The 27,631-nt window shown below is 52.7% G+C and overlaps 1 protein-coding gene across 1 annotated transcript in view; it reads right to left on the bottom strand.

The window, feature by feature from the left end:
* The window catches only part of TPCN1 (two pore segment channel 1), a 52,019-nt gene that overhangs the window by 24,152 nt on the left and 236 nt on the right, over positions 1-27,631 (bottom strand). The window contains exons 2-5 of the mRNA XM_015586778.2: positions 24,874-25,107; positions 5,202-5,329; positions 758-934; positions 215-328 (exon numbers count right to left, since the gene is read on the bottom strand). Of these exons, the coding sequence (XP_015442264.1) occupies positions 215-328; positions 758-934; positions 5,202-5,329; positions 24,874-25,107 (653 nt within the window). The remainder of the gene's footprint in view (positions 1-214; positions 329-757; positions 935-5,201; positions 5,330-24,873; positions 25,108-27,631) is intronic.

Below are 27,631 nucleotides of genomic sequence, written 5' to 3'. Positions count from 1 at the left end.
GGTTATCATGCCAGCGTTCGGCACGCACCAAACACCAAATCACATCAGTCACTGTTGGCGTAACTGTGACATCCGCAGCACGGTGAGGACCGGCACCCCGTGACACTTCTGGGCGCAGAACGAGGCCCCCGGGGCGATTTGGAATTGGATTAGAGAGATAAGCTTGAAGGCGACGTGGGAAAAAAAAAATGCTTTAAGGAGATGGACACATCACCTTGACCATGGTCCGTTTGTGCCGGATGAAGGTGTGGAGGCCCAGCCACCGCAACTTCATGCAGAGCTCAAAGACGACCACCATCAGGGCGAACAGCTCCAGGGTCGCGTGGACCTGCGGTCAAAGGGTGTGTGGATGTGGCATCACCACCCCCCCGACACACCCCCCGCCACGTCCTGCCCACTGGAGACCACGCCCGACTGCCTCTTCCTCTGAGGGTGGAGATGGCGAGAGGGACTGCTCATCGGGGGTGCCGCCCACTTGGAGCCACGGTGCGGCCACCGGTCCTAAGTGGGACAACCAGGTGGTGCCCTCCCTGGACTTTAAGAGTGGACGGCATCACACAGAGACCGGAAGAAGAGCGTTCACTCCACAGGGGACCCCGGGCGAGGCCGGTGGGTCACTGCTGCTCCCAAGGCCCCTAGAACCTCCCCGGGGCCTCTGCTTTAAATCCAGTGGCAGTGTCTGCCCTTCCGGAATGTCCCCTTTCCGGCTGGCGTTAGCCCCCAGAGGGCGGTGGCTCCCGGCCGCCCGGCCACTCACGTAGATGCCGAGGCGGAGCGCGGGGACGGCGGGGGCCTCGCACAGGGACAGCAGCAGCAGAAGCAGGGCGGTGGACAGCTCCATCAGGTAGAAGAGGTGGTTGTGCGCGAAGAGGTAGGCCGCCAGCGCTCGGGCGCTCTTGGGGTGGGTGAAGAACTTGTCGTTATTCTCGCCTTCCTGAAGAGACGAGAGCCGGGTGGGTGAGCGAGCCTCGAAGGCGCGGCGCCGGGGGTGCGCCCTGGGCCGGGGAGGAAAGGAGGCACCTCGGCGGGTGAGGGAAGATTCAGACCAGAGGTGGAAGGTGACGGAAAATCATAAGTGTTATATCTTCACGAGACCGGTCGAAGGGCTTGCTGCTCCCTAAAAACCACTCGGGGGAACCAAAGAATAAAACGTCGGGGAGAAAATAAAGAGACGTGCGCACGTGTGGTCCCCTTGGAGGCCACGTGCTCACGCTCAGGAGTGTCTGCGGAATGTAAGGAGCTGGGATGAGGGGGTCTGGGGGGAACGAGCACGGGCGGCGTCCGCCTTCCCACTCCTCTCTGGGTGACACTGAGAAAGTTCCCGCACCTTCCTCAGCTGTTCACGGGATAGCGCCAGACCTTCCTCAAAGGGCTCCTGTAAGACACCTCGGACGGTGTCTGGCACACGGTAAGCTCCCCACCCCACAGACACTGGCTGTTGTTATTATGTCATAAGGACACTGAGAGAAAAGAGAAGCCCGAGGCTACCTCCTCCATCCCCCTGCTGCGCTCAGGCTGCCCCGTAGCCCCCCGCTTCCTAACTTACTGAGCCAGTCCCACCTAATGTCCTAATAAAGCCCTGCAAAACGACGGGCCTTGCTCTTGATTCCGGCACCCCGACGGTAACAGGACAGCGGCCAACCCCAACCGAGTGCCCACCAGACTGGGAGCCGTGCTCGGCCCCACGCCTGAGCCGGGGACACTCCCTCACTCCTGACGACCTCCCCTCGGGCAGGCATTAGTGTTACCCCACAACACCAGACAGAGATGAGAAAATCAAGGCGCAGGGAGCTTAGTGCCGAGTTTAGAGAGCCAGACAGTCTGACTCCACCGCCCTCGCTCTGGCGGTCACTGGCCTCCCGCTGATGACGTAGGAAATAAACCGCAGAGCCTGGAATGGTCCGCTTGGGAATACAAGCAGGTGATGTTTGTATTGCTGACAGTCCCTATTAGGGTCGGCCTTCTGGGAGGCAGGCACAGGGTAAGTAAGGGACGTCCCATCTCATTCGGCTTCATCACACTGGCAGCTGACACTTAGTGAGTATTTATTTACGTGGCTAACGGTTTACAGAAGTCACCTTGCTTCGGTGTTTCTCAACTGGGAACAATGCTGTCCCCCACCCTCCCCGCCTGGCCTGGGGACATGTTAAGGTGTCACACCTAGGGGATGCTGTTGGCATCTAGTGGGTAGACTCCAGGGATGCTGCTAAAGATTCTGCAAGGCACGAGACAGCCCCTCACAACAAAACGTTACCCCGCCCCCAAAGTCAAGGGTGCTGAGTCGAGAGAGCCTGCCTCCCTCCCTCCCAGCGCTAACACTCCGAACTGTCACGCTTCCCACTGGCTCCATTTCCTGGAGGAGGCAAGCGCAGAGCCCAAATGTAAACCTAGGTCTCCCGGCCAGAGCCTTCTGGAAGCATTCCAGCTGTCTTGGAATGCAGTCAGACCTTCAACTATCCCGACTATTCCATGCTCCTGGTCCCCATCCTCACAGACCCTTACTCCAAGGAAGGTGACTCCAGCAAAAGTTGCAGCACAGGCTAACGGGAAGAACCGTGTCTGGGGCCAAGGGTGGAACGCGGTGCCCTGGACAGAGGTCTGGTCTGGTGAGCACCCGTGGCAGTCTGAGGTGGCTTCAGCTCGCCAAGCCCGTGCCAGAGAGTTGGGAAGGTGAGGGAAACTGTCAAGTCCTCATCTAGGCCGGTGCTTGGTACACACAGTAGGTGTTTAATGAGTGCTTGGTAGGATAAACCATTCCTTCAAGAGATCGACTCTCTAGGTCTCTGCCCAGTAGCTGGGAGGTGGGGACCTCTGACTTTAGCTGTGCTTTGCGGGGTAGCTCTGAGCAAGTCACTTCCGTGAAGCTGGATACGTCACTACCCTTACTGCCAAAAAATAGAGATAAAGCACAGACCGGACAGGGGCGGGGCCCACAAAGGAAACAAACGTCCCAGCAGTCAGTCAAAGGCTGGTCAGGCCTCACTCACAGTCCTGTGATCTGTGCTGGACTGCGGCTTAAGCCACCACTGCCATGGCCGAGTGTACACACAGGGTGGCCCAGGAAGCTTCTGGTTTGGATTACTAAAAAAACACAATTCTTGGATAATTTCTTCCCACAAAGAGCTAGGAATGAAGATCTGACCAGAGGATCTGACCGCTGACATGGGGTGGGGCGTGATTTTAACGCTGGGACTTGGAATTGTCACCAAGGAGACGAAAGATGAGGTCCCCACCAACAAAGACAGAGTGAAATGTGACCCTTATCACTGGTTTCTGATCCCGACCCCAAGGAGAACTCCAGCCTTGCTTCCTGGCTGCTGCTGATCACAAACCAGATTAGGGAAAATGAAAAGGCAGGCCAGCTGTCCATGACTTCCAAGCCTTTGCTCTCTGCTCCCTGGGGCAGAAAGCCACACAGGAAACAAGAACTGTCTGGAAGGCTCAAGGTTTGCTGAGCGCATGGCTCCTGAGGGTGAGTGAGCTAACGTAACGGGTCAAATAGGAGAAGAGAAGAAACTGCCGGACCAGGTATCCTCAAAGCAACGAGGGACCCGTTACCCAAGTGCACCCCCCGATCTGGTTCAGGGGCTCAGCTGCAAAGCAGGAAAAGGAAGACCATCTGCCGGCAGCTAAACCCACCTCCGGGAACAGCCGCAAACTGCTGCCCGCAGAGATCCGAGTTCTGCTTTGACTCTTTTAAAAATGATGCATTTTTGGTAAAATCGTACTGGGACGGCAGGAACGAGCGAGGCCAATTAAGATCATACACAGGATTAAAAGGTTGTAAAGATTCCATCAGCCAAAGACAATCGCCTTTGAGAAAAATAACTTCCCAGATGTAAATGGGTATCTGTGCAAACACACACACATACACAAGTATGCGCTCCTATATGCACATATATACCTATATACGTATGTATCTGTGTGCGTGCGCACACACATATATATATATACATAAATGTTATGTAAAAATTATTACATTACAACTGCTATTCTGTAACCTCGTTTCCACAACCACAGGGCCCACTTTCAAATGGATACATGTGATTGGGTATAAAATGACACAACAATATACAGAAGAAAGAATATCCTAAGATGGATACTGTTTAAATCCGCACTGTACAACTTACTAGCTGGATGGCTTTGGACTCATTTAGCCCCTCTGAGTCTCAGTCGTTAGTCTACAAAGAGGGAGATGATCAAACCGCCTCCAAGGGTTGTTAGAAAGATTAGCAAGGGCCAGCTAAAAGTTAGATATTTTTATTACTGACATTCTCAGCTGCTTAAGGAAAGAAGGAGTACCAGGTTGTCTAGAGTCCCCCAGGGCATTCTAACTCTGGGTTCTGACCCATCCCATGCGCTTATCTAGCACCTATTCAGCCTTGGAGAAGGTGACAGGGCATAGGGTGACCCTGCCAGATCATTAACAGGTGTGCCTGGCCTTGCTAAAATGCCACTAAAACATTTCTATTGACTTAACTTGAATCGAAACACATTTGTCAAGTAGTACAACCGGAGATGACGCTGCATAAAACATAGAAGCATAGAGACAACTGAACAACCATCAACTAATTGTCTGGTTTTAATTAAATTTTTAAAAAGTAAAATAAATATGTGCAAATCTATGTATTAATCTTAAATAATGTTGACGGTGTCTGCCTTAGCCGAAAGATATTTTCACATCCCCTTTGTACCTAAGCTGATTGTAATGAGCATGTATTACTTACTTACATTTTAAAAAGTTCTTTTTCTTTTTACGAAAACAAAACAAAACAAAACAAAACAAAAAAGTACGAAATAGCAAGCATGAAAGCGGCGGCAACTTAAACAGGAGAGGAATAGAGATTCTGAGTTCCCCACACTGGGTCAGCAAACCCCTGCTACGGTATTAAGCATATGAACAAGTCCCCCCGAGAACTGGCCTCTCAGTGTGCCTCTGAGAAGAGGGAGCGAGGCAGGGAAGGCCAAGGGGACAGACTCGGGGGACCTCAGGAGCAGGTGGAGCCATATACCAGGTGTCACGTGACAAGCGCACATACATCCACCAGCCCGGGTACGGGCATGAGCATCCAGCTGAGACGCGCATGCGCGGAGCGCTGGAGCCGGAACTGAATTTCTGGGCATCCGACGGAGCCCCAGCTGCCCTACTCCACCCGCGGGCGCCGAGAAGGGCCAGGTGGTCGTGACCCGGAGATGCTCACCTGGAGGTAGATCGCTGCCTCTTGATAATTCATCTCCCAGTTGTGTGTGGTGGGGCTCGAGGGGAAACTGTCACCCTCTGAGCTCAGACTGGGGGCCTGGGAATCGTGGACGGCGTAGCTGCCTCCATCTGCGTTGGAAGAGGAGAGAGAGAGTCACTTACGACCCGGGCTTAGGAGAATAAAGACACCGTTCGCCAGAAGAAAATGCTGGCAGTCGCCTCACGTGCTCATACCTGCGTCCGGCTGCCTACAAGTCAGTGCTCCATCCCACGTACTGGGACAGCGAGCACAAGCGAGGCCAATTAAAAATATTTTCCTTTCTCTTGTTAAGTGAAAAAAAAGCAAGTGCGAAAGAGCACACAGAGTCTGCTATCTTGTGTGTTAAAAGTGGGCGGGAATAAGAAAACACACGGCTCTCCACTTATCTCTACAAAAAGAAACGGGAAGGATAAATCAGAACCCGATGAAACTGGCTACCCACGAGAGGGGTAGGGAGCGGGGTGGAAGTGTCACTCAACGGGAGCGACCTTTTTGTTTACTGTTGACTTTTGGAAGCATGGAGATAGTCTACTTAAGTCTAAAAAAGGAAAATGCTTGGATTTGTTCCTTGGCGCAGGGTCGTCTGCTGCTGTTACCCGCTGACACCCATGCCCTCCTTTCCACTGCCCCATCTGCCTTTGGAGAACGTGCTTTGGCGCCGGCAGGCGTGTGCCAGCCCTGGCTCCAGGCAGGTGACCCAGGAGAGCTACTCGCCTCCCCTGGACAAGGATGGCTGAAACTGGGCCTTTCCCTGGGCCGGTTAGGAAGGAGGGGCTCTCTCCCTGTTGACGCTGAGGGCCGCCTCTGCCACCACGTGGGGAAAGCCTACCCCAGAAGGACGCCGACGGATAACAAAACAGTGACACAGGGAACCCGAGTTTGCAACCTCGGGACCAAGCTATGCCCGAAATCTTAGTGTTTCCCAAATCTGAGCCCATAAAGATCCCGTTTACACTCAAGCCTGTGTGCGAGCTGGGTTTGTCACAACACTCAGGTGTCTCTAGGGATACGTAGTCAGCAATGGCACCGATGAAAGGCCCTCAGCTTGTAAACGTATTGGGAAGAGCATTTAGGATGAGATTTCGGTTCCCCATAATCCGCGCTCTAAATGAGCCACTTATCGGGGGGTGAAGAATCACGTTTCGAACCTATCGCGTGGCAGATTTTATTTTCCGCAGAGGGTCACAGCATTCTCTTTCGTCCTCCACGCCTTCTAGAATCGTGCCTCTTTCCTACAAAGAGGCAGAGCCTGTGTCTCCTCCTCCAAGGGGCCAGCCTTTGCGACTGCTTTAACCGATAGGGGACGGAGGGCATAACGCTTATGACTTCCGAGGCTAGGTCATCAAAATGCTTCCGCCTTTTTCTCCTGCGACCCCTGCTCTTGGAACCCAGCCACCATGTTGAAGAAGCCCACGCAGCTGGTGGAGAGGCCTGCGAGAAGATTCGAGGTCCTGTAGCCACTGCCCAGCTGAGGTCCCAGCTGACGGCCAGCACCGAACTGTCAATCAGTCGAACGAGCCATCTCAAAAACATATGCTGCAGCCCCAGTTGAGTGTCCAAGCTGACACTGTGGGGAGCAGAGATGCTGTCCCTTCACTACCACCACCCCCCCTCCCACCCGCCGCACCGAACTGTAGATTCACAAGCAAAGTAAATGATGCTGTTCTCGTAAGGCACTATGTTGTGGGGTGGTTTGTTAAACAGCAACAGATATCTGATATCTAAGTACTTTATACCAGTCGACCTATTTCATTCTCACGAGAGTCCTTTGGAGAGGTAATATTATGATTGCCACTTCAGTCTTGGGGAAACGAAGGTGCAGACAGGCTGGGGACCTCCCGAGGTTGTGCAGCTAATGAGAAGCAGGGCTGGGAGACCAACCTGGGCTGCTCAGCTCCGATGCAGGAGTCTGTGTGCCTCTCAAGAGGGGGAAAGACAAACGGGTGACAGGGTACTGCGGAAAGGGCCGAAAGCTCAGCAGCGGCTCCATCACTGAGCTGGAGCTACAGGCAGCAGGTGGGACATCCGGCTGCAACTTGCACTTGATAATGCTGGCCCTTCTCTACCCAACACCAACACTTCCCCGCTCTGATCCCGGGGCCCATTTCTGAAGGAACGAAGCCCCAGGCAGAGAGAGGAAATCTGAGCGGCCACAGGCCGGCAGCTGGACAGTGCTGCGATCTCGTGTGCCCACGCCCCGTCCTCTGCCACCTTCACACGCCATGACAGAAGCTGGTGTCTGAGACACAGCAGTCCTAGGTAAAATAAATAACGGTGTGGGTGCGGGGTAGGCAGTGACGAGCTGGCACAGATGGCAGTGGACATCGGCGCCTTCCCCGGCTCTTACTGTTCCCTCCGCCCTACCCAGGATCTCTAAGGCTGGTCTTTCCACCTCTCAGGTGTCCACCCAAACACTGTCCTCTCAGAGGCTGCCTCTGGCTTCCCCCCGGAAGTCACCTCACCCTCACACTCAGTTCTCCTCCTGGGGCTGTATTGCCCTCTGGCAGGGCGTTTATTTACCTATGGGCCCGTTTACTGCCTGTTTCCTTGCCTGAAATGTCAGCTTCAAGAGCTCAGGGATTTTTGTCTTGTTCACCGAGGTGTCCCCAGAGCTCAGAAGAGCGCTGGGCATGACATACAAAGTGTTCCACAAATATATCTGAATGGAAGTAAAAAGCGAAGCTCTTGCCCTAAAAATCCCAGAAGCATACTCCCATGGGACTCTTAAAGATGGCCAGTGTCTGGAGGGGAGGGCAGAGCAGGAGGGGCCACTAGCAGGGCTTGGTGGCAGATCCCACCTGGAGTGCAGGGGGGGTGCCCGAGGGCATTCAGAAGGGGTGTGACATGATCTCTGTATTTTCTAAAGATCATTCTTTTAAAGATTTGTTGAAGAGGGACTGTTCTGTATAAAAGTAATTCTGGGCAGAGCCTTAAAAGGAAAAATGGAATATGACTCAACTGCTGGTGGGGGAAGGGTAGGAGAATGGAGACTTCTCCCCTCCAGGGTGGACTTTGTTCTGGCTTCTAACTATTCTACCTTGCACTCGCTCAGAACACAGGCCTTGGCTTGGTTACTAGGTCCCAAAAGGCAAAGCCCAATAGCTTGTTGGTGACTCTTACATGGGGGGAGGGCTCAAAGGCCCTAGATGACAAGGGCCACTGAGGGGCTTTTCGAGAAAGCCACAGGTAATTTCCAAGAGCCCCCTTCACACCGGCCTGAGTGGCTCATTTAGGGATTATAGAGAGGGCCCTTGGGGGGCCAGGAGCCAAGGTCCTTCCCTGCCTTTCATGGGCAGTGAGGCGTGAGGCGGCGGCGGCAGACTTAGGCCAAGTCCAGAAGCACTGTGAGTGCATCGCAAGAGGTGGGGGCGGGGGTGCCGGTGGGGTCCAGTCAGGTGGGCTCCAGTCCCATTCTGTGTGCCGGCCCGGCCCTCACACTGCTGATTAGCAGAGACCGAGTAAGAATCGACACATGCGACATAGGACTTTGGCACCGTCCTCGCCCAGGGCAGGCCGGGTGCTTCCGGGAGAGCTGGGAAGGCAAGGTGGAGGCGTACCGCCAGGGCCCGGCAGGAGGAGACCGGACGACCTCACCACGGGGCTGTCAGGGAGCTGGCCCTCCGCTGCTTCTTCCAGGAGGATGATGGCTGGTCCTCGCCTTGGCACGGCCGCCTTCCCAGGCGGCAGCTGGGTCGGGAACGGAGGGAAGAAGGGAAATAGACGAGCAGCGGGCAGGAGGGTGTGAGAGGCCATTTTCCTGGCTCTCACAGTTAGCCAGCTTCTGCCCTCCCAGGAGGGTTCAGAAGGCCCGAGGAAGCCTACCGGGAACGTTCTTGGCAACCAAGATCCCACTCTGCATCTCTGGGTACAAGTTCCCCAAAGGGAAACATCTCGTTCTGCCCTTCTGTGCCTTAGGCAGAGCGCATGCGTGTGAAAACCGGCCTGCAGGCCTCCGACGCTAAAGATTGATTGAACACCGTGTACCTCTTAACTACCCTCCCTGAATCCTGGCGATCAGCCCCGGAAGGAGGTGAACGAAAATCACTGGCAGGAGGAGGAACTGAAAGAAACCCCTGAACTGACCCGCAGGCACTAGAATACAAAAACAATAACAGAAACGCTGCCTCAAAGCACGAGCGAAGTTCCCCATCCAGAGGACAGGCAGACAAATCAGGATGACCTGTTTGCACAGATGGTAACGCTTCCTCCATGCTGATGTAACAGGGCCCAGACGCTCCCTGCAAAACAGCTGGCTGCTTTGCATGCAGCCTCGGAAACAGCCCTGCGGGGAGGCCACATTTCCCCTTCGCTGGAGCACAGCATGCAGCAGTGATCCTGGTGGTGCTGGGTAAATAGAAGCAGTTTCCATATGCCAGCCATAAAGCTGCACCGGGGAGGAGAGGGGAAGCACAGGCAGAGGGGAAGGCCTCTGTGACCCCGCTCCCATCCAGCCGAGGAGGGTCTGCTGAGCTGGATCAACCGCTGGGTCCTTCCTTTGGGTGTGGGGCAAGAGGTTGCTCTGGATTTTAAAAGGCCCATGAGCTCCTTGGGTGAGGCGGCTCAGATCAGAAAGAATACGAGGCAGTGACTGTTACGGGAAGGTTTATACTGAGGACCCTCCACCCAGTGCGGCCCTCACTCCTTAATTCTCATTCTCTTCTGTGTACACGATCTCACGCCTTCTCCACACACACACACACCCACCCACCCACACACACACACACACACACATGCTGCACATCCTCTTCGAGACAAAAGTAGCCCTGGTCCCCCAAGTTCACCCCTAGCTGTGACCCTCCCCTCCCCCATTCACGGTCTTCATCCCCAGAGCCTTCATCCACGAACTGGGACCAGTGCCAACCGTGCTCCGGGCATCGCAGACACAAATGCCGGAATCCGCAAAGCACTCAGAGCCCCCCGGAAACCCGTGCCCACCAGAACGACAACGAGCAATCGCCCAACCGTTCACCAGTTGTCACTGAGAGCCCCACTCCATGGGAAAAAAGCTTGAAGAGGAAAATAAACCAGAGTGACACTGATGAGTTTTCCAGGCGTGGCGTCGTCACACTGCTTTCATGCCGGCTGGCTCTGCAAAGGCCCCCGGATAAACATCGGCCAAGAGACACTTTGCTGAAAGCAGGCAGAGTGCACGCTTCCTCTTGCTCAGGCCTTCTCTTGCTGCTGACCGGTGGCAAGATGGTGTGGGAGGGAGACCCGCGTCACCGATGCAGTTGGTACAGGCTGCACACCCAGGCAGAGCCCGGGCCAGCACACTGACCTCCAGAAAGGCAAGAACTGGCACGGAGCCCTCCCAGTTGAATCGCTGGCCTTGAGCCCAAAACCTGTCCTGCCAAAGGCTTAAGCCAGAGGCGGAAAGGAAAAATGAAAGGCTCGTCCAGGCCGGTACCATGGCTCAAGCAGGAGCTCTGGGTTCAAAGTGGCCAGGATAATGCCCGGTGCCACCTCCAACTTTGTTTTCGGCCAGCTGACAGGAACCCGAGTGGCCAAATCCAGAGGGATTCCTTGTTGATACATAAGGCTGGCCATGGAGGCGCCCTGAACTGCCTAGGAAGTTGAGAGCAGTAGCTATCTATAAACAGGGGAGAGGAATGGAAAAGTGGGGGCGAGGGGTGGGCGAAGATCAGAAACAACAGGCTCTGGGGAGGGGCTGGGGAAAAGAGCACCCCCTAGCGGTCGAGGGCGGTGATTACCGCCCTGCACGCCCACCTCCTCACTGGCTGCGCAGGGACCTCGCATCCTGAGGTCACGAACACGACCTTGAGAGCATCGTTCTAGTCTTAAGAAATCAGGTGGTAACTCGGAGGAGAAAAAGGGAGCGTAAAGTTTACAAAGGCTGACTTTCCGGATGCCAATAAACACGGTTTAATTTGGAGAGGCGTTTATTCAGCACCTGCTGTATACCAGGCATCGCGCTAGGTGTCAGATTTGAAAAAGTAAAACCATGAATTTTGTCCTCACGGGGTTCGCTATCAGGAGGCGAAAGAAGGAATGGGATTCTGGGGCATTAAAGTCATTTGTTCGTTACAGCAGCCTAGGAGAGGGTGTACCAGCAGCTGCCCTCCATGCGGGCTGGGGGGCAGAGTCAAGCAGGGACTCATGGGTAATGTCTGCGTGGGTTTTTGAAGGATGAAGGATGAAGAAGTGTCACCAGGTAGATGGGGGTCAGGTAGGAGGTAGGGGTACACTCAAGAAACGGGGAAGATCGTGCAGAAAGCACAGAGAAGCAAACAGCAGGGCGTGTGTGGGAAACCGGAGGGTTCAGGAATCCTGAAGCTTAAAGAACCAGAGACAAGGCCAATGTTCTGGGAATGGTAACAAGAATAGCGGCTCAGCCGGCACTTCCTGCGCACCAGGATTCTAAGGGTCCAAAGGCCTTGTGAACCAGAGACTGTTATCATCTCCAGTGTACAGAGTGGGGAACTAAGGCCCAGAGAGGTTAAGTGATTTGCCCAGGGACACAGAGCAAGGAAGTGGCCAGGCTGGGGTTCAAGCCCAGGCAGCCTTCGCCCTCGCCCTGGCCCCACACTGTCTCTGTCCGGCAGAAGCAAGGGGCAGGCACAGCGGGCAGGCTGTAAGCGACGTTAAGGAGCGTGAACTTGAACCCCTGGGTTCTAACAGAGGAGCATTTTTGACCAGGTGTAGCGATCTTAGAAATACAAAGCCCAGATGGTCGGTCTCGATTAACCTCATAACCCCATCCACAGGGCAAAATGCAAGTTCCTCTTCCCGGGGGAGCCATGGTGACCTCGCATGTATAGGGCAGTCAACCTGCCAGGAGCCACCGAGGTCATCTCTACTGTCTGATCCTCCTTGCCACCCTCTGCGTGCCTTGGGACTACCGTGCACCATCCACCACCCCTTCGGCCGAGGCAGAGAGAGAACGAGCCGTTTGCCAGATGCCCAGTTTGCCAGGTAATTTCGTGACAAGGCAGGGCCTGCTTTCTCCCTTCTCCAGTCCGTGAATTTCCAGGTTCAACTTGCAATTGTACTTCCCGCTCCTAGGCCACTGGGTTTTCTATGAAACAAAAGGTTTTCCCCCTCCCACCAATCACTCATCGCCTCTGCTGACACTGAGATAAAACCACTCTCTAAATTTAATATGAGCCATTTCTTGAAGCATAAAATGTCTCTCTACCCGGCCCACAAGCATAGGTGTATGTGTGCGTGCGCGCGCACACACACACACACACACGCACACGCATGCAAACTCCACTGTTTACCCAGTGAAGAGTGCAGCACCTGTGCGAACATCTGTCCATATTCACTTGGAAGCATCAGAAATGCTAATTGTGAAACGCACAGGGACGAGGACGGGAGCCGCAGAGGAGCGGAGGGAAACGAAAGGCATTTTTCACCGCAGACTGGCAGTCCCTGGGCCCCCGCACGGGGTCAGCAGACAGGAGTGCTCAGAGGACCAAGGCTGGCTGTGAGCCGTGTGCCCCGAGCAGGCCGATGGCGTCCGCTCCGCACGGGTCGGAGGTCTGCTCTAGCCCCTACCTGGGAGCACCTGGGGGGCTGGCTGGACCCGGCTTCCAAGAACACTGGCCACGCCCCAGCACCTGCATCTCCTGCCATAGCAGGCAACACAGGAGCAGCAACAAGGAGGCACAGGCCTCTGGGGAAAGTGACGATTGGGAGGATGTCTACACCCCGCAGTGAGCTTGATGGCCTGGACGTGTCAGCTCTCCAGGGACCGGGGCTTGCCTGGCTAGTGCAGCTCCAGAGGAGACAGCAGGGGCCTGAAAGCCTGTGCCAGGCACTGGGCTCGGCCTCCTCTTCCTTTTCCTCAGTTTCCCTTTCTGCCGAGTGGGGAAGGCGGCCCAAAAGAGGCATCAGGAATGAAAAAAGTAATAATAGAATTGAAACCAAGACGCCATCTGAAAGAGCGGGCAGGAGACACAGCAGCTGGATATGAATGATCTCTGCAGTGCGTCCGGCTGGCAGTCAAGGACATCAACGCACTGCTCCCGTTTGCCACCACTGGGTCCTTAAGAAAATGCAAAAACCAGCTAACAATCCTTAAGAGGAAGTCAGAGAATTTAATAAAAGGAAGCTCAAGTCCTCAGTTCAGAGTGTCCTTAGATTACCCACTCAGGGGTGCAAGAAAGGCCCAACTTACTCCTGTGTTGAAAATGAAACCCTGATACTTTACTATTATTTAGAATTTCCGCTTATTGAGTTGGTACTGTGGGCTGTTCCAGGGGAACTTCCCATGTAATCTTTATGTCAACCCCGAATGGAGACATTCGTATCCCCATTTTACAGATGAAGAAACCAACACTCAGGCTGGAACTGAAGCTTAGCGTCTTGTTCAGAGCTGCACGGCTAATCAGAGGTCACACTGGAAATTCAGTCCTGTCCTCTGCTGTAGATGGAGACACTCTGAAGAAATGCTGGCATGCCATGAAGTATCGGCAGGCGTCGTCACCCCCAACACACACATTTCTAACAGCCTGAGAATCCTCCCCAGACACCCCCGTCCTCAGATATGTGAGCCCTACCCATCCCTGGACAGCGTGTGATCTAAACAGAAACAGCACAAAACAGCATGCGACAAAACCGAATGGGCCAACGGGCCCGGCGGCTGACGGGCCTTTGGTTCTGTTAAGATCTGAGGCCTGGACGTGGTTCCACTGTGTAGCGGTGAGCGCGTCTGCTTTACACGCAGAAGGTCCTGGGTTCGCGCCCCAGTGGAGCCACGGTCCATGGTCTACGGCCACGCCACCCCGAACAAGCCCCGATGTCTGATCTCGGAAGCTAAGCAGGGTCGGGCCTGATTAGTACTTGGATGGGAGACCACCTAGGAAGACCAGTTGCTGCAGGCATAAATAAAATTAAAAAAAAAAAAAAGGAGATCTGAGCCCTGTCGAGGCTCCAGGGTACACAGTGAACACTGCGATTCCGGACGACAAGGCGGGCCAGCCGAGTGTGAACAGCCGAGCCCGCAAGAAGAGGGGACCCTCGGGAGTCGCAGGGAGGAGACATCACGCTTGTGGACTACCACCCGCAAGGGAAAGCCAACGCGTCCGGCAGCTTGGAGCGGCTCCAAGCCATTAGCCAGCACCGGGCACGATTAGCAGCGAGAGCTCAAAGAATAAGAAAAAATAAAAATGAAAAGCCCAATTTAACAAAAAGAGAGACCGACAAGGGAGAAAGGAAGCCTACGAATGCGGGGGAGGGGCAAGCTCAGAGCTGAGAACAGGTGAGAGGTGGGAATCCTGCGCCCAGGGCTGAGACAGCAATTCTGGGGCACACGCGGGCTCATGGAGAACGGCAAAGCCCGAGAAGCGGAGACCGGAATGTCCAAAAAGTAGGCTTCTCCAAGAGGAAGCGGGGACCAGGCCCTGCCTGGGTTATTTCTGACCTGATCACATGTGAATGAGTCTCCTTGTGACCTCAGATGACTCCAGGGACTGGCTAGACGAAGACTGAACAGAGCCACTTGGAACCCTGGGCGTTTTTAGAACCTGGTGACTCACTCCCAGTCCCAGATATGTTAGTTGATGTCTATTAAGTGCCCAGGGCATGTGGAGAAGAAGAGCCATGGTCTCTGCCTTTGCAAAAACTTGTACTACAAGAAAGGGGCACAGTTGTATAACAACACATCAGCGCCCAAAACAATAGCACCTACCCAGGCATTACCCTGGGTTGGGCTCTATACCTTCCCTGCCCCGGGTGACCCGGCCACCTCAAACGGGCATCACGGAGACATCAGAAAGAAACCCACAAAGAAGTAAAAGCCTGACAGAAGGAAACCCACCCGGACTCTGGGGTATTAATCACACGATGAAAGGATGCTTTGCCAAACTCGGCCCTCCTGCCCATATTGTAAATTATCTACTTCACCAAAATTCCATTTTCTCGCAACCTTTAGGAATCCATCATGGCACAAAGCAAACCCTCATTTGCTACCTAAGACATTAATCAAATCTATCACGTGCAGGAGCTGGGGAGCGAGCAGGGCCTCTGTGCATGGAGAGGAGAGAATGAGGTGCAAACAGCATACTCGGAGAAGAAGATGTGGAAATACAGCCCTAACCGGCTGGGCGGGTTAGGGACGGTTAGGGGAGGCTCCCGGAAAGGAGGACAAAGGTCTTCAGCCCAGAGAGCTGAAATGGGGATAGTTCAGAGGCAGGGGACAGCAGCCCACAGGGAGGTTTGGTAGCAAAAGCGGTTTAAATGAGAAAATAAACGAGATTATGTGCTTACTGAATAAATGAGATTATATGGGCAGCCCCATGTTTTAAAGCACTTGGTTATTGGTTCTGATTTCTGGGGCAAAAGAATGAAGGGCCGTCAGCCAGGAGTGTCACTGAGGCGAAGTTTCTCATGGCCTGGGAAGTGCTGGGGCCACTGCCAGGCGTCTGGAGCCGGGCAGGGAAGGTGGTGCCGGGCACTGGGTCTGCAAGGGCTTCACCTCTCATTGGATCCAAAAACTTGGCCTAACCCTGGCCAAACGAGCAGAGCTGGTCTAAGTTTATGGTTTCCTTATGTACAGGGCTCTAGATTAGGGTGCATCACACGCCTGCCCAGTGCCTGCCTCTGCAGGTGACCTTCCGTCCCCTCGCTTCGAATCGCACATCTGAAAAATGGGGGCAAATCCCATTATTTCACAACAGCTGTTAGGATAAAGCACCCATATGAACAGGACCGCGCACATCCCTTCCGGCTGTGACTGGCTGCTTGCTGCCTCTGACAAGAGAGCAAGGAGATTGGCTCTGGGGAAGCTAATACTTTAAGGCGGCATAAAGGACACTGGTTTGCAGCTATTGGATTCATGCTCGGGCCAAGGAGCAGGGGTGGAACCCACAGAGCACTCATGGGAGATATCCACGAGTGTTACAGATGCAGGCTGAAGCCACCACCAAACCTTCACCTGTGAGACTCCCCGAACGCAGCTGAGACGTCTGTGCACAAAACAAAGCCCCCAGATCATGCCTTTAAAAAAACAAAGACACCACCGCACCTCTATGCTCTTGCTTGCTTCTAGAGTGAAAATATACAGCAAAAGAGATCCAAAATGGTTTTTCGAATGTGTAATCCAAATACCCCAGCTGCATTCCAAGATGCCAATTCCTCAATACGCGACAGGTGGTGATGAGGGCAGAAGCCAACCCTCCCTTTCTCTCCGGAGGGGACATACAAGCATGAAGACTTTACTGTGAAAGAGAGAGAAACTTAGACCTATGCTTCCTGGCTGAGCAGACTGAGAACTTCCTGATCGACCCCGGATTAGAATGGATTGTTTAGGGGGTTGTGTCAATGCACTGGAACAAAAGAGAAACTTATCGGCCGGATACAGTTAGGAGACAGCCTTTTTAAGTCAGGAGAGTGGGTCCTTTCGGATCCTGAGCGCTGGGCCTGGCGGGGTGCGGAAGGGCGTGGTGGGGTGGGGCCAGGGCACAGCAGGACAGATTCATCCCGCCCTCTGCTTTTCTTTCACTAACTACTTTTTTCCTTGCCAGATACAGCTCCTGAGCTTTCTAATCTAAGAAATGCCCTCCTATGACCAGGCCAGGTGAGCCGTGGAAGTTGAAAGCACTCATCCGCCGAAGTGTTGTCCAGATGCTTCCTGAGTGCCTAGTGAGGCAGGAACTGTGCTGAGCCTCAGGGCAGAACAGACCGCTGGCCCTGGGGCAGCTCAGAGCCCGGTCAGGAAGACAGACACAGAAGAGAAAAACGCCAAACCTGCTTCCTGCCACTATAGAACATCCTGGCGAGTACCACCACCTACCAGTCTCCAGGGAGAGCAGTGATCCCTATTCAGGGCTGGCCCACCCCAGGCCCTCAAAGGGAGGCTGGAGAGGGCATCTGGAGTTGACAAGAGATCAGAGGCAAGACGCTCTGTCATCGCTGTTACAAAGGTAACAGTTCCCAAGCCCTACTCAACCGAGTCCAAACTCCTGCTATTGGCATTCTAGGCTCTCTCTAAAATAGGTCTGCCTGCTCCGGTGCCATATCCTGCCCCATGGTCCACCTCCTAGGGAAGCCACTGCCACCTCTTTATAACTCTCACCTCCTCTACATCCTTCCCCAGTTATAATATACGTCACAAATGCGGGATGCCAAATACTCTTTCGTCTCACTGACAGCCAGATCTTGAATCCTTCCCCAGCCATAACCACGTCTGTTACCTTTCTTGTAACCTCCACCGTAGTTCCAAGTTCTTAAGAAATAAGTGCCGGCCAGCTGAAAAACTGGTAAGTTTTCCAGTTGACCAGAAGGCGATGATTAAAAGATGAAATTAGAAGACAAAGACTAGCTATTAAACTATGACTTTGTTTCCAACTTCTAACACGTGCTTGAATCTTTAATACACATCTTAACGTCAAAGCCAAAACACAGTCCCAGGTGGCCCGAATCCAATAGCTAAGAACAGAGAAGATGGTGGTGACGTTGGAAAGGGTGCAGATAAGCCGAAAGAATGGGAAACGGGTCCCCCAGCGGAGAGAGAGTCGCGAGAACTACAACGCACGGGAAGAATAAACAGAGAAGATAAAGGGGTTCATGGGAGATGCGCCCACCTATTCTGTCCTCTTAACCTCACCTGCCTGGCTCGATTCCACAGGCGAATGAAATCTGGTCTTTCTCTAAGCAAAGCACTTAGAGGCAGAGAGGATGTTCCCCCAGCCAGTTCTGATCGCCACTCAACGCCACCCAAAGGTGAAGAGTACCTCCCAGGCCACGGAGAGTTCACTGGTTGGTTTTGCCCTGTTTCCTTATTTTGAGATGGTTTATTCTAACAGCAAACTAAGGCTGAATTGGTATGTTCTATGTCAGGATCATAAAGGGCAGTGCGTTGAGCAGAGTTTACTCGCCGACTGTGCTTAAGAACTATGAATTGGTAACCAATATTTAAAAATCAGAAGACTTCCGATTAAAAGTGTAGGTCTTGACTTCTCCTGAAACACTGGAAAATATGGTAACAATCAGCCTGGGATCCTACATGGTCACGAATGGCTAGAGTGAAGTAGCAGCTGCCCCTGTAGATGGCACACAGTCCCCAGTGTGTCCCAGGCTCACCCAGATGGCCAGCTCTCAGGTCCTTGCTCCAAGGTCACTTCAGCGGAACCAGACCCTCACAAGCGGTCTGAACAGAGGGAAATACTACACATTTTTACAACTAGATAAGGACCGCTAGCAAAAAAGCAAGCAAGGCAACCCCAGCCCCAACGGCCTAAATTGGTTATCCAGACCCAGGCAAGTCCCGATGTGGGGTCACTTGCCCCTTGGAACCAGTGACCTCAGGGGTCGCCTCCTCAGCAACCCCAGCTGGACATGTAAGTCTCCTGCCTGGACCCAAGGCTGGTCCTCCTTTGGCCTTCCTTTCTCAGTCCCAAGTCTTGACCCCCGTGAGTTCCCATTTTGGCCCAAACTGTCTTGTTCCAACCACCATGATGTAAAAATTAAGAGCTGGAGAAGTGCCCGCATTGAGGAGAAGGCAGGAGCTTCCACGCTGGGTGAGATCGTGCTGGCCTTTGTGGTCTGGCTTTTTCCGTCCACTCACTCACGTCTTCCAGTTTCTCTGTGATAATCCGCAACGAAACCCCATCGGTTTCGCTATTTTTACAATATGAAAGGCAGTTAGTTCTAGGTACGGACTCCGATTCAGAATAAAATGCCTTGTAGGAAATACATGTTTAATTAAAAAAAAAAAAAAGATGAAGGTGAAGATAGAAACCAGCTTCCTTTTGGAAAAGAAATTCACCCTAAAACTCTACCTCTTCCGCTTTACTTCCTGGCGTGAGGCCCATCAGTTAAGCGCCTGAACTCTGGAGTCAGCTGCAGGAGCCGGGATTAAGTTCCAACCTCTCAGAGCCTCAGTTTCCTCTCTGTCAGCTGAAGATACTGAAAACGCTGAGTGCACAGGTGTGCTGGGAGGACCCGGGGAGAAAGGAGGCACAGAAAAGTGCCTCGGACACCGGCACGTGGTGGGGGCTCAACATTTGTGAGTCATTATTTGTGTCGTACATGACCGTCCTCAGCTTAGACAGGTGGGGAGAAGAGGGAGGGAGGGAGTTGGGACATGTCCACTTCAGGGAATTCGCCCAGCGAAGGGATGAGAATGGAGAGCGGGCCCCATGGGCTCCCTGAGCATGAAGGTGGGGTGGCGGCGGTCTTGGGACCGAGGTCCCTCCAGAGCGTGGTCCCTTGGTGCTTGCTCGAAAGAGGAAAGGCTTCCTTGCTGGGCCACTGTGCTCTAATCTGAGGCAGCCCCGGGGGAGGGCACGGCAACCAGAAGCTGCCTATTCAGGCACACCTGCTGTGAGCCCCCCCGGAAACTTCCCGCATTCCCTCCCCAACGTGGAGGCTGCGAAGCTGGCTGTTCTGGCTCATGAAGCACTCTCGGAGCGAATGTGGACTTAGACGCCCCCGAGGCGACGGGTAAAGAGCGGCGTGGCAGGCAATCCAGCCAGTACCCAGCTGCCGCCACTGCCACCGCGACGCGGCAGCTTTCTGCGTGTGGCAGGGAGCGATGGCATTTCATGGCAGGGGGCCCCGAGGCAACAGACAGGACCCCCCATGCAGACGCGGAGGGCTGAGGAAGTGAAAGGCTTCGAGTCTCTCCATTACGACGCTGGAACCCAGCATGTCGGGTTCTCGCTCATTTTATCGGTGCCGCCATCGGCCTGGTGGGTGACACCCGGTACAATGCCTTGGCGAGGCCCTACGAGAGCCAGGGGAATGACTCCGGCGGAGCCAAATGCCCATGCTCCCTGGGAGGCAGTGAAAAGCTAATTGCTGTGTGGTCTCCCGCTGCCATGCTGCCTCCACATGCCGGTTTGGCGGTGGCCACCTGCTGTGCCAGGAATGAGGCAAAAAAAACGATTCGGATCTTGGCCTAGGTTCAGGACCCCTGCTCGTGTGCCACGATATTCCAGAGAAGCGGCCCAGTCTCTGGCCATGACAATACCCCCTAGGACTGGCCGAGCACTTACCAAGGGCATCACACACACGTGATCTCACTGAATGCCCGCAACGGCCCTCCTGGGAGATGCTGTCACGATCCCACTGGACAGATGAAGCGGCTGAGGCTCGGAGAGGCCAACACCCCGGGCTCAGCCAGCACGGGAGGCCTATGGCTTGACCCCAGGGCCCACAGGCTTAACCACTCCACCACCCAGAGTATCACAGGTGACAAGAGCTACGCGAGTCTCTGGGGCTTCACTCTTATGCAAGTATGCTGAGGACGCTCAGTCACAGAAAGAACCGCGGACACCGATTTATGCAATGGAGCCCACCGCGGCGTTGATAGCCGTTGGATATACAGCTCTATTGGTCTTTCTTTCCCGGCTTATCTTGGCTACATCTGTCTTAAGGTCGAGGGCTCTGGCCCACCTTGACTGAGCCTGGTGCCAAGTGGCTCTGGCTTCATGAACACTTTGGAAAGGGAGCCAGACTGACTGCCACATGTTGACCCCTGCCAGGGGACACTGCTAGATACCACACTTGGTCCCAGGGAACTCTTAATGGCATACGAGGCATCAAAGTCAAGGAGAGAGAGGTCTTCCTCTGCTTTATTACTTTCGGCATTGTCACCTGTGCAGTGTGTCACCTGCAAACCATGAACCACCAACCCCAAAGTAGCCCATGAGACTGAGTGCCCGCCTCAAGGTCTCAGCCACCTCCCTTGCCCTTAACCCCTTTTGTCCCCAGAGAAGGCATATGGTACAGGCCCACCTTAGGCCGCTATCAGGTTTAAAAGCAACAAGAAGGCAAAAGCTGAGCATGACCAGAATTCCCCCCAGAAACTGTGTCTGGTGGCGGTCTGGGCTCCTGCTGGACGCCCAGCGCAGACCCTGGGCTCTCGCTAACCTGCACTGTCAAAGGCCAGCCCCGCTGACTGTGTTCAAGGTTATTCCTAATTTCCAGGCTTTAAATATCTCTGCTCATACCTGCCTCCTTTATCAAACCTGACATCTTCTGCCTGTGAGTCATTCATTAACATTTTGGCAGCCATTCTTATAGCCCGGAGATGTCTGAGTCTTGGATAAAATCCATTCTTGCCCATATGAGAAAAATATCCCAAACCTCCAGTTTCCTGCAGGGATAACGCCTCGCATAGGTCAGCCCTAGATAGCATCAAAGGTCAGTTCAAGACAGCTAGGTTTCTGGGTACCTGCATCTGAGCAAACGGCAGGAGAGTTACGAGCTGAATTGTGTCCCCTTGCAATTCCTGTGTTGAAGCCCCAGGACCTCAGCATGTGGCTATATTTGGAGATCTGACTGGTGTCCTTATAAGAGGAGATTAGGGCACAAGCGCACAGACTGAGGGATAAACATATGTAGAAACACGAGAAGGTGGCCGTCTGCAAGGCAAGGAGAGAAGCCTCAGAAGAAACCAAACCTGCGGACACCTTGATCTTGGACTTACCCGTCTCTAGAACCGTGAGATAATACATTTCTGTTTAAAGCCCCCCGAGTCTGTGGTTATTTTGTCACAGCAGCCCAAGCAGACTAAGACAAGAACTCTGTAGATACAGAGACAGAGAGAGGCACCGGGGACAGCTGCTGGGTCAAGGTGAGGCCAAGGCTCGATTGAGGCTCGCGCCCTTACAAAGTGTGCTTAGTTCTCAGTGCTTCAGGCCCAGGGAGCTGCCGACTCTGCTGACAACCTCCGTCTTCATCTTGCCAACTCCTTACTACCTCAAGGCTATCGGCCAGCCACAGACTAAGGCAATGAAGCCAGCCTCTAGGACCATCAGCTCTGTTGGGAGAAATGAGACTCGGATCCCTGGTTAGGAGAGGACCCTCCTAGGACCCTCAGACATGAGCTGTGAGGACCCAGAAACCTAATGAGCTTTATTTTGACCATGACTTGCTGAGTGTATCATCGAGCTAAGTGATACAAAGGTAAATGGAACTCGGGGCCTAGCTGGTGATCAGATGGTTAAATAAGTAATTACCACACAGTAAGCTACTTGTAATAATGGAAGCCTAATGAAGATACCAAAGCAGAAAAGGGCAGTAATTAGCACCGTCAGGAAGAGATGGTTCTTGAAGGCTTCAAAGAGATGAGATTATCAGCAGGATTTTCAAGACAGTACTGAAGCTCATGAGCTGGGAAAGGCATTCCAGACTGAGTTACCAGCAAGGTGGAGAAGTTTAAGAACGAACCAGGGAATTCACAGGACTAGAAGCATTGTGACATTGTGGGATCAGGCAGGAAATGGGACCGATCAGGTAAGAAGGCACTAGAACGTGCGAGGCCCCGCATTCGGCCTAAGGAGCTTGGCTTTCATCCTGTTGGGGCCCAGAACGTCCTGGGGAGCTTCAAGTTGGGGAAATTACCAGGTCAGATCTGTGTTTTAGACGGAGTGCTCAGACAATAGGGAAAGGGAACACTGGGTAGAAGGTCAAAGCCGAAATCTGAGCATAAAATAACAAACGCCCATACTAGGAGAGAGCAGGCCTCTTTCCTTATAGACGCCGTGTTTTCCCAGCCAGGCTTGGTGCTTTACACCCACTCATTCTCAGAGGTTTTAGCAAACGTCCCAGTAAGAGGGCGAGAGAGGAAACTGAGGCACTAACATGCTGTGCGAAAAGCACGCTTTCCCTGGACCCTGTCAGTTTTATATTTTCTTTTTCTTAAGAAACAAACCAAAATAAGCTGCCAGCTTTGCCAAGAGAAGGACAGTCCTACTAGTGGCCTATCCAAGGTTAGTTTGACTGTCTTTTCGGTCTATATCCTGTTCAACAAGCCCCGTCGTCGGTTGAAAACCTGATCTTGACACAAAACGAGGCTTTTCTTCCCACTTTGATCCCGCAGGAGAGCTGGACACCCTGCCATCAGCTCTGATACTTTGGAGGGACTTAAAAGTGGCACATGACAATGAGTGCGATGCTGATTTAGAATCTTGAGCCCACTTCCAGAATGACCCATGCCCTTAGCACGTCAAGCACAAAGGAGAATGGAATGCCGTCCATTCTCCTTTTGGCCACGGACAGACCCCACCCCGCCTCATCCTAGGGAGTACGCTACTTGGAAGCTGAGACTGTTTCACATTCATTACATCCTTTTCCCAAAGCATCTTACACAGTGGCGTGAGAGGAAAGGTCAGAGAAGCATTGCTGCTTACTAGCTGTGTGACCGTGGACAGGTTACTTAACCTCTCTGAGGCTGTTTCTTCCTCTGCTAAAATGCGTACGATAACAGTAACTCTATCTTGAGGTTATATGATGAGATAACACATGTAAGGGGCTAAGGGCCAGTGAGCACATTTGTGAAGGGCCTGTGAAGAAAAAAGGAGGAAAAGGAGGGGGAGTAGCAGGAGGAGAGGATAAAAGGAAGGAGGAGGGGAAAGCATTTTGCAGCCAGACAGTCCTGGGTTCGGATTTCTGCCCTACCACTTGCTGGCTGTGTGACCCCAGGCAAGTTACTTAACTTCTCTGACTCACTGTCTCCTCTGTAAAGCAGGGATAATACCACCTAACTTTCCAAAAAAAAGAAAAAAAAAAAAAATCTTAGTTAAGATACTGGATAAGAAATAGCCTAACACTAAGCTTGGGTATTTGAGACATATGCCTGAAATCAGAGTCACTGCTTTCTGAGCCCTGCAAAGCTCTTAGGGAAAAATCTGATTTACATTCTAACCCTCCTGGACCACCCAGCTCTGCCACCCTACGTGTGACATGCCAAAGCAAGGGGAGGCCAGCTTATGGGAGCCAGGCCTCCCACTGCCCTCCCATGCACACAACACTGCTCTCTTCGCCACCTCCGAGGGGAAGGCTACTGAGCCCCCTGCAACCCAAATGCATCCTCTGGACAACAGAGATGGGAGGGCCAGGCTCGTTTTCCCCGGACCCAAGTGTCTTCCACTTGTGACCTGGAAGACAGCGAAGCCCCTCTGTCCTGGCTCAGGAGCATGGCTGGCGGGTGGGTCACCTATTTGCTAAGGAGACCCTCAAGGGCTAGTCCCTGCCATCTTAAGCCCTCCCTAAAAAGGCAAGTTATTTTAAGCCTCTCCTGGACCCAAGGCCTGAGCAAATGAAGCAAATGGCTTTGGGACAAGAACCAGGAAGGTTTTTAAGGCCTATCGTTCTGCCAGAAACACATTTAAACTTTAAAAAATTTAAAGCTCACAACCTCTCTTGGGTTCACTTTGTGCTAGGCTCCGGTTTAGAGGAAGACAAAGCAAAACCCCAAAGCCTCAAATCAATGGATCACAACAAATGCTTGCCCCCTTCCACTCTGTCCTGGGCAATGCGGGGCCAGAGGCCCAGCAGGGAGAAGCAGTCAACTCTGCTTTCCTGCCAACGGTTGCAGATTAGGACAGACGGAGGCCGGTATTGAAATCTGTTTCTATTTTTAGCAAGGAATGGGGCAGGGAAGCTAGCCAAGAAGCAGGTGTGCCTGAGGTCCCTACCAAGTGTCCATAAGCAAAGCCAGGGTGCCTCAGGTGCAAGGGAGACAAGGTGCTGAAGCATCCCTAAGTTGGGGGTATAGAATTAGGCCCCCAGAATCTCCTGGTAGTTTCTGTGTCAGCTCTTAGGGGTCAAATGCAAGGTCAGGCATTCAGGTACACGCTTCCACTATCAAACCACCAAGCCCACAGCTCACCACCTGAAGTTGCCCCCCGCCCCCCACCACCAGCCCACCCTACCATCTTACTTCTGCTAGGCAGTTCCTCTTGGCCCAGGCCGTTGGAGGGAGCCAGTGGGGCACTCCCACCCTCGTCCAAGGTCAGGATGAGGGGAACGTCGTCATCTAAACTCATGGCCATGTTCTCCTCTCCTGCAGCCCTCAGGATGCGATGTCCAGGGCTATAAATAGTCTCTGCTTTGAGCTCCCTTTCAAAGCCACTGGCCCAGAGGTGCTTCTCAGAAACTCCTCCATTTGAGGCATCTTCTAGGGTTTGGGGGACAAAAAAAGAAGGACAATTATTAAAATACAACCACTACTGGTGACAATGATCTGGGAGTAGAAAGAGGCAATGGTTGCTTAATCTTACAAATACATTAAAATCCCCTGAGTTGTACCCTTTAAAACGGTGGATTATATGGTGTGAGTTATATCTCAAAAAAAAAAGAGAGAGAGAGAGAGAGGGAGAGAGAGAGAGAGAAAGAGAGAGAGAGAGAGAGAGAGAGAGAGAGAATTGCTGTCTAATAGCATTAAAAATTTAAAAATGAGGGAAAAAAACACTGCAAGAACCAAACTGAAAAGTTATGGTAATTATGCCTGGAGATTGAGATTTTGACTAATATGTTCCACCCCCACCCCTTTTTGCCCTTGTTTGTGTCTTTATCCTAAAGATTTTAAAGACTTAAAAAAAAACACAACCAATGAAATAATAGTTGTTAATACTCGATGAGGACTTCCTATGTACCAAGAACTCTTCTAGCAATTTTTAAGTAAAGCTGATTGAAACTTCATAATGGATAGGTAGGAGTATATCTTCCATTACAGAGGGGGAGTCTTTAGGCTCTGAGAGGTTAAGTAACTTGCCCAAGAACACACAGCTAGAAAGCCAAACTTTGAACTTCTCAGTCTGGCTCCAGCCCCATGCCCTTAGCCACTAGACTACAATTCTGCCAAGTCCGAGCCCTGGTATTCAGGCGGCACCTAGCTCCAGTAACCTCTAAAGAGTTAGTGTGCCAGGTCACCTACACTTGCCTATAGCATTCTAGATTTGGCTGTTTGAGGAGGCAGGGGAAGGGGACTGGAGTATTTTATTAAAAGACGTCCAGAGTCACACAGCAAAAGCACTCATTCTGAGCTCCCAATTTCAAACACTCAGAAGCAGCCTATTTATACACATTCCCATTTCCGCTGGGGAGGACCAAAAGAAAAGCAAAGACTCAGCAGATCTGACAACAGACCTTTGAACTTGAAAACAACAGCAGATTCCTTCTTCAAGCCGTGGCTCTGGGCTCAATCAACTTTGCCTCCAGAATAACCCACCGATTGGCAACCCCACCGTTTACCTTTCACAAATCATCAGAATAACCCTAAGCAGGTCCCTGTGTGCCAGTATCTTAAACAAGGCAGCAAAAGTGAGCCCCGTTCTGCCTGCTGCTAAGCCTGTATCTCTCTGCCCAGCAAACTTCCGGTGAGATTTTGTTTTTCTCCAGATCTGGGGATTTCTTTTGCTTTCAAATCTCAGTAGTAGGGAGATAGAAGAGGAAATCCCAAATGAGACACTACCATTTGGCTGTCTTAAGAATTATATGTTTTATTTTTTTTCTTCTTTTTGGTTTAACTTTTAGCACAGACATTTTCATACTCAAAAGTGGAGACTATGTAAATGAATTTGCACCTACCATTCAGCTTTGACAATTATCAACATTTCGTCATTCTCTCCTATATTGATCTCGAAGGTGGGAGAATCTATTCACCCTTTCAACTCATCGAGGTTTCTTAATTTTATCGTTATCATTATAATGGCTAGTGGGTTTTAACTGTTTTATATATATATGACTGTTTGCTTGCATGCATTGTCTTAGCTCTTTGGCTCTCAACTGGGGTTATTTTGCCATTACCACCTCCTTCCCCAGGGGACACTAGCACGGTATGGAGACATTTTTGATTATCACAGCTAGGGGGTGGGAGGCTAGGAAGTAGAGGCCAGGGATGCTGCTAAACATCCTACAACACACAGGCGAGACTCACTGCACCAAAGAAATAAGTAGCTCTAAATGTCAACAGTGCCGCTGTTGAGAAAGCCCCACTTCACAGATGAGAACACTGAGGCTTAGCGTGGTTAACTTAACCTGCCTCTTCTAAGTAAAAAGCAGGGAAGTAGTAGAGCCAGATGTCGACCCAGGCAGTTTGAATTTAGGGACCTCCCCTTCTCTTGCCCCTGCTTAACCATTATCCCATACCTCCTCCCAGAACCAGTCCTGCAATCTGAATTTACTCAAACCCATCATTTGTCAGAGGGAAAAGTGAGGCCCAGGGTGGGGAAGGGACCCGCCCAAGGTCACACAATGCGGGACTACTGAGTCCTAGCTCAGTGCTCCTTCCGCGGACTTCGCTTCTCCCTCTAGAGAGGACCCAGAAGGGATGGGTCACCCCTGAGGACAAGTCCCTGGAGAGGGCCGGCAGCCATCACGCTACGCTGTCCGCTCGGGCAGCCTGACCAGGCAGTAGTCTCTTTCGGGGTCGCCCGAGGGCGCCAGGGCAACGAGCAGGTGAGAAAGGAAGGGAAAGAAGGGGAGTGCGGGCTCCAGCTCCACGTGCTCCCAGCCTGGTCTGGGCCCCGCGTGGGGGTCGCACCGGGAAGCGGGGGACGAAGAGAGAAGGTGCAAAGCCCCGGCTGGAGGGAGAGATGAGAGCGATGACCTCCCCACAGACCCTTTGGCCTCGCCCTGCCCGCCTCTCAGACTCGGGTACCCAGCTGCAACCCCTTACTTCGCGCCCTCTGGCCCCT

Source organism: Pteropus alecto, unplaced genomic scaffold (genome assembly GCF_000325575.1).
Source record: "Pteropus alecto unplaced genomic scaffold, ASM32557v1 scaffold113, whole genome shotgun sequence".
NCBI lineage: Eukaryota > Metazoa > Chordata > Mammalia > Chiroptera > Pteropodidae > Pteropus > Pteropus alecto.
This window is presented reverse-complemented; position numbering and strand designations above follow the sequence as displayed.